Source organism: Eumetopias jubatus, unplaced genomic scaffold, assembly GCF_037043125.1.
Source record: "Eumetopias jubatus isolate StellerSeaLion01/CBP00866 unplaced genomic scaffold, mEumJub1_p1.0 scaffold_7, whole genome shotgun sequence".
NCBI lineage: Eukaryota > Metazoa > Chordata > Mammalia > Carnivora > Otariidae > Eumetopias > Eumetopias jubatus.
The window spans coordinates 113,655,726-113,666,983 of NW_028274813.1; the positions used below are offsets into that span (position 1 = coordinate 113,655,726).

At 49.8% G+C, this 11,258-nt stretch overlaps 1 protein-coding gene across 2 annotated transcripts; it reads left to right on the top strand.

The window, feature by feature from the left end:
• Window positions 1-6,010: 6,010 nt before the first annotated feature.
• Window positions 6,011-10,447, top strand: CYP1A2 (cytochrome P450 family 1 subfamily A member 2). 2 transcript variants are annotated; one of them, XM_088025144.1, is made up of 6 exons: window positions 6,011-6,829; window positions 7,366-7,501; window positions 7,975-8,064; window positions 8,324-8,447; window positions 9,344-9,430; window positions 10,150-10,447. In XM_088025144.1, exons 1-6 carry the CDS (start codon window positions 6,011-6,013, stop codon window positions 10,445-10,447), a joined length of 1,554 nt encoding a protein of 517 aa, XP_087881270.1. The 2 variants fall into 2 exon arrangements, with proteins under 2 accessions (XP_087881270.1, XP_027956000.1); XM_028100199.2 differs by having other exon boundaries at window positions 7,381-7,501.
• Window positions 10,448-11,258: the final 811 nt, after the last annotated feature.

Here is an 11,258-nt window from a genome sequence, read left to right on the forward strand (position 1 = left end):
CAGCTCAGACGGAAAAGGGAGGCCTTTCATCATTTAAAAGTTTTAAGATTTTTATTAAAAATAAAGATAGTCTGTCATGTACAAGTTCAAATGTTTTATGTAGATACTCCATCCTCAAGGATGGGGAGCAGAACTCCCCACTCCATAGGTGTGCGCGGCTCACAGTGAATTTCTTCCAAAGAGCACAGTATGGAAAGGGGCAGAAGGAGTGACTCACCATACAGAAACTTGACAAACTTCAGCCAGCTGGTCGAGGCCAACATCACCCATCCTGAGTCAGGTTGACAACATGTAGCCTTGCACGATGTGACTAAGATGGCACTTTACTTCTTGGTCTTCCTACCAATAACCCATAACCGCAGCCTTATCATGAAAGAAACAAACAAATTCCAGTACTGGGCAGCCTACGGAATACCCGACTGGTACTCGTGAAAACTGTCAAGGTCATCAAAAACAAAGAAAGTCTGAGCAATGTCACAGGCAAGGGGAGCTTAATGAGACATGATCACTCAGTACTATGTGGTGTGTTCCTGATGGGATCCTGGAACAAAAGAATACATCAGGCAAAAGCTAAGGAGATCTGAATAAAGTATGATTTTAGTTCATTGAAGAATGAGAGCAAGAGAGAGGGAGAGGGAGAAAGAGACAGAGGTAGAGAGGAGGGTGAGAAAGGGAAGGAGGGAGGCAGGGAGGCAGGGAGGGAGGGAGGTGGGGGCAAGAGAGACACAGACAGACAGAAAGAGAGAAATAGTTTTCTGTAAATAAAATGTAGCCTAGCCTCAGACCTTGATCACTTTATTGTGTGAGCTGAACCCAGTAGAGATACAGACAGAAAACAGTTGTCCTTTCTCTCAGCCCAGGTCTTCAAACATGCTCTGCAGCTCTATCAGACTTCCCAACCTTGCCCCTTGACCTCAGCCCAGTTTGACCCCACAGCTTTCTCCTTTTCAGGAATTAGAGAGCCCAGTCCAATCTAAATCAAACATGGCTTCTCATATCCAATTTAGGTAGGGAGCATTCCCAGCCTCCTGGGGACCCAACCAGACCCCGTGGGAAGGGGAGAAGTTTGCTCTGTTTCTGTACTCCTTCCCTCCACAGCCACCCACCTTGCTGGCCTCTCCATCAGAGGGCATGAAGGGGGAGGGTGCTGGAGGAGAAGCCAATCTCTTTTTATCTGGCTGGTGCTGTGTATCATCTCTCTGGGTTAAGGATGCCCTTATGTAGCAGATGTTCCACGGCCAGCTTTTCATCAAGTGCCTTAGAGCCCCAACTGTCCTCACATCACAGAGTCCCAAAGTGGCTGATGGACCCTAGCTGACATCTTGCCCGCCCCCTCCCAGCTCACCCCCACAGGGGTCCCTCTCCTCTGAAGTGAGGTCCTGTCCCTACAGGATGTCTACCTGACTGTCAGGAGACTCATATCCTGGTACTACACCCCACTCCGGTCATACAGGCTGCCCTCTGCTGCCCCCACCATTCAGCTGCTCCCCCCAGTCCAGGGATACTTTCCAGGCAGGTGCATAGCGTGCTGGTCCAGAGCAGTCTTCTGAAGGTTTGGGTCCCAGCTCTAACACATTGCTCTAGAGCAAATTACCCCACCTCTCTGTGCTTCTATTACTCCACTGTAATATAAAAATAGTATTAATCGGAGGGGGAGATGAACCATGAGAGACGATGGACTCTGAAAAACAAACTGAGGGTTCTAGAGGGGAGGGAGTGGGAGGATGGGTTAGCCTGGTGATGGGTATTAAAGAGGGCACGTTCTGCATGGAGCACTGCATGTTATACACAAACAATGAATCATGGAACACTACATCAAAAACTAATGATGTACTGTATGGTGATTAACATAACATAATAATAAAAAACAAAACAAAACAAAATAGTATTAATTTCCATTCCACAAGATTACTGAGAATGTTTTTCGTTCATACATGTAAAGCTCTTAGAACAACTGGGCCCATAACTATCAAGCTCTATAAAGTATGTGATAAATATACAAATGGCACAGTTCCCCTCCCCATTCTCCAACCCACATGGCCTCTTGGCTGGGAGGGATAAGCCGTTCTCCCCTTTTGCAGGTATCCCGTTCTCAAAGCTAGGGTCTCCTGGACTCTCCTCACATGGCTCCTTGAGATGGAGAGTTCCTCCTGCCTTCCCTGGGAGAGGAGAGAGAATCACCGTGGAACTCCTTACCAAGCAACAGCCCTCTTGCTACCTGAAGGCTCCTTTACTTTTACTGAACGCCCGCATACTTTCCCCTAGGACCTCGGATAGCTGACATTTGCCATATCTACTCTCTGTCCTCTCTATATACATACACACATGGACATACACTTTTAAACAGAATCACTTATTTTTTATTGAAATTCAATGAATTAACATATAGTGTATTATTAGTTTCAGAGGTAGAGTTCAGTGATTCATTGGTCTTTTTTTTATTTTTTAAAGATTTTATTTATTTATTTGATAGAGAGACACAGTGAGAGAGGGAACACAAGCAGGGGGAGTGGGAGAGGGAGAAGCAGGCTTCCCGCGGAGCAGGGAGCCCGATGCGGGGCTCGATGCGGGGCTCGATCCCAGGACCCTGGGATCACGACCCGAGCTGAAGGCAGACGCTTAACGACTGAGCCACCCAGGTGCCCGAGTCATTGGTCTTATATAATACCCAGTGCTCATTACATTATATGCCCTCCTTAATGCCCATTACCCAGGTACCCCCCCTTCACCACCCTCCCCCCAGCAACCCCCAGTCTTGTCTCCTATGATTAAGAGTCTCTTATGATTTGTCTCCCTCTCCGATTTCATCTTTAAATAGAACCATTTAAACGTAAGTTGCGGGGCACCTGGGTGGCTCAGTCGGTTAAGCGACTGCCTTCAGCTCGGGTCATGATCCTGGAGTCCCGGGATCGAGTCCCGCATCGGGCTCCCTGCTCTGCAGGGAGTCTGCTTCTCCCTCTGACTCTCCCCCCTCTCATGCGCTCTCTCTCTGTCACTCATTCTCTCTCTCAAATAAATAAATAAAATCTTTAAAAAAATAAAATAAAATAGGGCGCCTGGGTGGCTCAGTTGGTTAAGCGACTGCCTTCGGCTCAGGTCATGATCCTGGAGTCCCGGGATCGAGTCCCACATCGGGCTTCCTGCTCGGCAGGGAGTCTGCTTCTCCCTCTGACCCTCTTCCCTTCGTGCTTTCTATCTCTCATTCTCTCTCTCTCTCAAATAAATAAATAAAATCTTAAAAAAAAAATAAATAAAATAAAAAAATAAAATAAAATAAACGTAAGTTGCGGAAATCATGACACCTCACCCCTACATGCTACAACATTAATCTCCTAAGAAGATTTCCTACAATATCCTCCCACATAACTGCAATGCTATGTTCACACCTAAGAAAATTCACATTAGGGTCACCTGGGTGGCTCAGTCAGTTACGCATCTGCCTTTTGGCTCAGGTCATGATCCCAGGGTCTTGCGATGGAGCACCCCCTCCCCCAATCCCTGCTCCTCCCTCTCCTTCTGCCCCTCCCCCCAGTTGTGCACTCTTGTCTCTCAAATATATCATTTAAATCTTTTTTTTTAAAAAGGAAATACACAGGGGGCGCCTGGGTGGCTCAGTTGGTTGGGCGACTGCCTTCGGCTCAGGTCATGATCCTGGAGGCCCGGGATCGAGTCCCACATCGGGCTCCCTGCTCAGCGGGAGTCTGCTTCTCCCTCTGACCCTCTTTCCTCTCGTGCTCTCTGTCTCTCATTCTCTCTCTCTCTCAAATAAATAAATAAAATCTTTAAAAAAAAAAGGAAATACACAAAAAACTAACGATGTAATGCATGGTGATTAACATAACAATAAAAAATTAATTTAAAAAAGGAAATACACATTAATTCCATATTTTCTAATCTCCTGTCCATGCTCATGTGCCTCCAATTGTCCCAAAAATGTCTTTTGCAGCTTTAAAACATTTTTTCTTGAAGTCTAGGGTCTAGTGAAATTTTACATTAGCATTTCATTGTTCTGTCTCTAGGCTCTTCATTCTAGAAAAGGACGTTTTATCTATTTTTTTTAAAGATTTTATCATTTACTTATTTGAGAGAGAGAACACGAGAAGGGGGAGGGTCAGAGGGAGAAGCAAGCTCCCCGCTGAGCAGGGAGCCCCACGCAGGATTCCATCCTGGGGCTCCGGGATCATGACCTAAGCCAAAGGCAGACACCCAGCCAACTGAGCCACCCAGGCACCCAGGACCTTTTATTTTTTAATGACATTGACAGTTTTGAAGAATCTAAGTCAGTTGCCATTAGGAACATCTCACAGCATGGATATTCTTCATTTGATTTTAAGTTTCTTGTCATTTCTTACCAGGAGGAAGGAGGGCTAAGGGGTTGCCCTTTAGAATGCAGCAGCCTTGGGCGCCTGGGTGGCTCAGTTGGTTAAGCGACTGCCTTCGGCTCAGGTTATGATCCTGGAGTCCCGGGATCGAGTCCCACATCGGGCTCCCTGCTCAGCAGGGAGTCTGCTTCTCCCTCCGACCCTCTTCCTTCTTGTGCTCTCTATCTCTCATTCTCTCTCTCAAATAAATAAATAAATAAAAATCTTTAAAAAAAATAGAATGCAGCAGCCTTTTCATCTCTTTTCAGATTAAGGACTTGGGCTGAAATTCAGAGGTGGCCAGAGCATGTCCATTCCCTACCTGGTTTTGCAGGTGGTCGGAGGGGTGCTACAGAGCACCCTTCCTGAGAGGAGCAGATCAGCCTGGTCCAAGGGCTCAGGCAGGGTCTCTCCTCATGGGGGCAGTGGGAAAGGAACCTGGAACAACCCTGAAGACTTTTGCTCCCAGCACCCTGCCCTGCCCTGGAAAGAAATAAGTCTATTGATCCTAAGGACCCTGAAAAGAGCTGGGCATTCCTCCCTAGGGACATAACACCTCTCCCTGAAGTGCTGCCCTGAGCCATGGGTAGTAGGCGGAGCTGAGGGATCATGGCCCAAGGCCAAGGGCTGACCCTTCCAGCTTCATTTGGTAACTTTGATATCAGGTGACCAGGATGGCCTGGTCAATCTGACAGAGGGTGGTATTTATAAAAAGTTCCCTCCCCCAGAGCCAGAAGCTCTGTACCAGCCTCCACAAGCCTGCTGATTTCAAGCACCTGCCTCTACAGGTACCTTTCTGGGGCTCATTTTCCAGTCCCTGGGAACCCCCCCCACCCCCGCCCAATATATCCTGGGAACCAGTGGAGATGGAGGAATGAAGGGACCGTGGGTTAGGTGTAGGAGGCCTGAGTTCTAGCCCTTCCTGCCCAGCTCCAGACCTCAGTTTCTCCATTTTTCAATTGGCAGCTTGGACTGGGCCATCTCTAAGGACCTTAGCGTGATTCAAATGGAGAAATGGGGAGGGGTCCCCACCTGGCACGAGGGCAGCTGTGGCTCTGGCTGCAGCCCAACCTCAGGCTCTAATATTGTGAGGGGATGGGGAGGATGTGCTTTCTTTGGATGTGGTAAAGAGTGCCTTGGGGAAGGGGCCATCACCAGTCATTCACATCAGCCCTGGGTGGGACCTTGGCCTCCTTGGTGTTGCTGGCTGGGAGCAGTTCCCTGTTCCCTGGGTAGGAGGAGGTATTGGCAGGAAGCCAGCATTGGCACGGACCCTTTGGCATAATGCCATGCATAACCCTGAGCTGGGGGCTGGCAAGGGTGCTTCCCTGTTTTGAAGTGTCAGTTGCCTCCACTCCAGCCTCAGAATTGGAGACTGAGGAGATGGGCAGAGGGGAGGGTCAGGGCTCAAAGTGCAGACACTCAGGTTGGGCATTTTGAGGTTCCTTTCCAGGCCTCAGATTCTCTGATGCTCTCAGGGTGAGCTCCTGGGACACAGGACCCATGGTGGATGTATCTTAGTCTTTCTGGGAGCCAAGCACCTAACATATGCCAGTGTCTACTGACTGAGTGAGTGAATGAGGAAGGAAGGAATGCCTCCATCTTGACACTCAGCCTGGCTCCTTCTTTTTCCCTAGTAGTTGGTACAGATGGCATTGTCCCAGATGACCACAGAGCTTCTCCTGGCCTCTGCCACCTTCTGCCTGGTGCTCTGGGTGTTCAAGGCCTGGCAGCCTCAGGTTCCCAAAGGCCTGAAGAGTCCCCCGGGGCCCTGGGGCTGGCCCCTGCTGGGGAACGTGCTGACCCTGGGGAAGAACCCACATCTGGCGCTGTCCAGGCTGAGCCAGCGTTATGGGGACGTGCTGCAAATCCACATTGGCTCCACACCCGTGCTGGTGCTCAGCGGCCTGGACACCATCCGGCAAGCCCTGGTGCAACAGGGTGAGGATTTCAAGGGCCGGCCTGACCTCTACAGCTTCACTCTGATTAGTGATGGCCAAAGCATGTCCTTCAGCCCAGACTCTGGACCAGTGTGGGCTGCCCGCAGGCGCCTGGCCCAGAACGCCCTGAAAAGTTTCTCCATTGCCTCAGACCCGGGTTCCTCATCCTCCTGCTACCTGGAAGAGCATGTGAGGAAGGAGGCTGAGGCCCTCCTCAGCAGGTTGCTGGAACAGATGGCAGAGGTTGGGCACTTTGACCCCTACAACCAAGTGCTGCTCTCAGTGGCCAATGTCATTGGTGCCATGTGCTTTGGGCAGCACTTCCCTCAGCACAGTGAGGAAATGCTCAGCCTTATAAAGAACAGCAATGATTTTGTGGAGACTGCCTCCTCCGGGAACCCTGTGGACTTCTTCCCCATCCTGCAATATATGCCCAACCCCACCTTGCAGAGATTCAAGACCTTTAACCAGAAGTTCCTGCAGTTCCTGCAGAAAATTGTGCAGGAGCACTACGAGGACTTTGACAAGGTGAGCCCAAGGTGTTGGTGGTGAGGGGACACCCTGCAGGGCCTGGGTGTAGCCCCTCTCACCCAGCCTCCAGGTACACACACTGCTGATGTGCTGCCAAGGCCTAGGAAAGCTCTGGAATGCCTTGGATCGACTGTGTGGATCTGGGACCAATCCCTCTCCCTCTCGGGCCTCAGTTTTCTCAACCAATTACCTCCCTCTCAGGGTTGCTCAAAGCCCCAGAGATATTTGCTTGTGAATGGGGCCCTGGCAGAGTGCCGCGATGGGAGGGGGTTGTTATCATGAGAAGGCTTTTGTTCTGCAGGAACTTGAACGCTGACAGAAGCTAATCCTCAGCTCAGGTGGCACTTGGCTTCCCAGTACTTCCCCCAACCTCCTCCCTTGAAATTGGACCCCTTGGGTTATTGGGAGGAAGGGCACCCAGGGCTGCTACTGGAGCAGCTCCCCCTGGAAGCCCAGCTTACTGCCTGGAGGCCAGGCAGGAGTGCTCTGTGGGTAGGGCAAGGTCTGACCTGGAAGTGCCAGGATGCCCCAAGCTTGTGTCCCCACAGAGCAGCATCCAGGACATCACAGATGCCCTCTTAAAGCACAATGAGAAGGGATCCAGAGCTGGTGGTGGCCACATCCCCCATGAGAAGATCGTCAACCTTATCAATGACATTTTTGGGGCAGGTAGGAACCAGACCCATGCCCCTTCCATCCATCAGTGCCTGCTGTTCACCCACAGACTTGCCCAGCCCCTGAGTCCATCCCATCATTTGCTAACCACATACCAGATGGTGTGGGACACAGACACCTGGCCCATGTTCAGGGTCTGAGTCCAGGCTGGGCCAACAATTCCCAGTGGGAATTCAACTAAGCCCCCCTCGGCCTCTGGGCCTCAGTTTCCCCACCTGAACAATAAGGGGTTCTCTAGCCTGTAAGTCTAGATCCCTATAATTCCAGCAGCTAATTATGAAACTAGTGACTCAAATTTGTGTTGAGGAGACCTGGTCTCTGCCTTCAGGAAACTTATGGAGGGTAGAGGATGTAGGGGGAAGGAGGCAGAGAAAACAATGCTTGGTACGTAAGTGCTGGGTGCTTAGTAAATGCTGTTTTTTTATTCTTGTCTTCCTCCCTTCCTCACCTTGCACCATGCTGCCCAGGATTTGACACCATCACAACAGCCATCTCCTGGAGCCTCATATACCTTGTGACAAACCCTGAGATACAGAGAAAGATCCAGGAGGATTTGGGTATGTGGTAGAGATGTATGAGCTGAGAGAAGACTTGGGATCCCCAGGTCATTTCTTCAATGTACATATAGCTGTTTTGTACCTACTATGTACCAGCCCTGGGCATATAATGGTGCCCACTCTTGCGTAGAACATGCTGGGGGTAGGGTGGTTAATGGGCCTCAGATAGAGAAGGCATAGTTCCACGTAATAGAGGACTTAGATGCCATGGAGCAGTTAGGGCAGCCCTAAGCCTTGTTTGGTCTTCTGTTCTCTGTAGACACAGTGACCAGCAGGGCCCGGCAGCCCCGGCTCTCCGACAGACCCCAGCTGCCCTATATGGAGGCCTTCATCCTAGAGATCTTCCGACACACCTCCTTCGTCCCCTTCACCATCCCGCACAGGTAAAGCCAGCTTATCCTGACCTGCCACCTTTGTAGTCCTCACCATGTTTCTTCCTCCCATCTTCTCAGCCCTGGCCCTGGCTCAGACCTTGGTCTCTCATTTCTGGCTGTGTCACCAAGTTCCTCACAGACCCTCAACCTCTAGGCTGCCCCTAACCAGTCCAACCATGATCAAACTACCCAGCTTTCAGGAGAAAGTCACACTCCTGACCTCAGCTCTCCTTCACCTCTGCTCTCATTCCCTCCCTACAAGTATTCTCAACCCAGCCAGGCTGGCCTCACTGCACCTGGCCAGCATGATGCAGTCAACCTCCAATTTTGCCTATGCTGGACCTTCTGCTTGGAATGCCTTCTAACCTCTTCTTCCACTACCAGAATCCTATCCCTGTCCAAGGTCAATCACAAACTTGCCCTTCACTAGCAGGCTTTCTTGACTTATCCAGCTAACACAGCTTCATTCTCTGATCAGTCATTTGTCCTTGATTATGTCCTGGGATTTTAACAATGTCAAGAGAGTTAGTGAACATTTACTTCTATCCGTATGTTGGTCTAGTTATTCCCAGAGCAAAAGGCCTGACTCCTCAGCCAGGCTGGGAACTCCTCAGGGCTAGCCCAGACTGCCTGTCTCTTGGCTCCAGAGGATGGCCAAGTACACAGCTGGACACAAACAAAAGTTTAGTAAACACTGGCTGAAGTTGAAGGAGCTGAGGAAGGGGAAGGATAGTTTCATCCCTTCCCTGCTCCTGATAGTCCCTCCCAGTGTAGGATATGGAGACTATGGAGACTGTGGAGGGCAAGCTATTCGGGGGGTGGGGGGAAAGTAGGAGCAAGTAGCTCCTAGAGACATGCCCCAGTGTTCCTGCCCTGAGTCTGACAGAGCCCTCTTCCCTCCTCAGCACGACAAGGGACACGACACTGAAAGGCTTTTACATCCCCAAGGAACGCTGTGTCTTCATAAACCAGTGGCACGTCAATCATGACCGGTGAGTGTACCTCCCCCACAGAAAAATACATGAGATTCAGCAGACAGGAAGGCTGTTTGTCCCCCTAGGAACTGGGTATAAATAGAGGAATGGGGCCTCAATTGCTATATATACTCTGTTCTAAGTGGCAAAATTTAGGTCCATGTTTCTCAAACATTAGTGTACATAGGAAATGACCAGAAGGTTGGTTAGATTAGGGGGCCTCATCCCCCAGAATTCTACTTTGGTAGGTAAAGTGGAGTACCTCAGGTGATTGTGATGTCAATGGCCCAGCAACCTCTCTTTGGAAAATCCCGCTCTAGCCTAGAGGTAGGGGGACCATATAATTTACCACCCAAACTGAGGCACTTCTGAGTGTGAAAAGGGATGCTGTCAACAAATACTCCAAAACAACACAGCATAAACCAGGATATACTGCTGATTCCCCTTGTATATTGAGTAGGATAGAGATGTTTTCCTTCTTTTAATTTCTTTTAGTTGAAGCATTATTTCTTTAAAATAACAAATTGATATGACAAAGCACCATTTGCAAGGCCAATCATTTTAGAAACTTTGTAAAAGAAATAAGCATGAAAGTACAGTTTGGTTCCTCTCTCCACTCTCTTCTCATTACTCTCAATCTATTCTAACACTGGTGCCATCCACAGAAGTCTCCCCAAGGCTTTTCCTCCCAGGGTCTCCCCTGGCCAGAAATCCCATCTCCTCTGTTCCTCCTGCAGAAAGCTGTGGGGTGATCCATTTGAGTTCCGGCCAGAGCGATTCCTCACTGCTGATGGCACCTCAATCAACAAGACCTTGAGTGAGAAGGTGATGATCTTTGGCATGGGCAAGCGCCGGTGCATAGGGGAGGTCCTGGCCAAGTGGGAGATCTTCCTCTTCCTAGCCATCTTGCTGCAGCAGCTGGAGTTCAGTGTGCCAGCAGGTGTGACAGTAGACCTAACCCCCATCTATGGGCTGACCATGAAGCACACCCACTGTGAGCATGTCCAGGCACGGCCACGCTTCTCCACCGAGTGAAGACACCGACATGCCAAAGCAGAGGGAGGGGTAAGGATCACCCATGGGGCCTCAGCCCCTGTTTTTATCCTTTTCTTAAATAAAAGCTTTATGGAGGCATAATATACATAGCATACAATTCACCTTCTTAAAGCATACAATCCAATAGCTTTTAGTATATTCACAGATCTTTGGGCACTCCTGGACCCAGTTTCAACATGGGGGGTCTCCACACACACAATACCAAGCAATTCTCAGACACCAACAGGGTGTCCAAGAATTCAACTCAATTCTGACACTACCTACCCAGAGATAGCATGACACTGCACAGGTAAAGGGCTTGGTTCTGCAAGACTTCCCCTCACCCCTGACTTCAGTTGCCAGTCACAAGCCCCAGGCTGTTACCTGTGCTTCTGATCAACCAACTTCAGATTGGAGGTTCCAACCACCTTCTCCTTAGGTTCTTTAATTTGCTAAAGTGGCTCACAGAACTCAAGGAAACATTTAGGTTTACCAGTTTATTAAAGGATATGACAAAAGATATGAATCAATAGCCAGATGAAGAGATACACAGGCGAGGTCTGGGGAAGGGGGACAGAACTTCCATGCCCTCTCCAAGCACCTCACTCTCCCCACTCTGTGTGTTCACCAACCTGAAGCTCTTGATCCCAGTCCTTTTGGGATTTTATGGAGGCTTCATTGCAAACTCAGGACTGACTAAGGCTTTGGCCATTGACTGATTGATCCTCCAGCCCCTTTCCTCTCCCTGGAGGTCAGGGAGTGGGACTGATCCCACTCTAACACATGGTTGGATCTCCGGCCAACCAGCTCC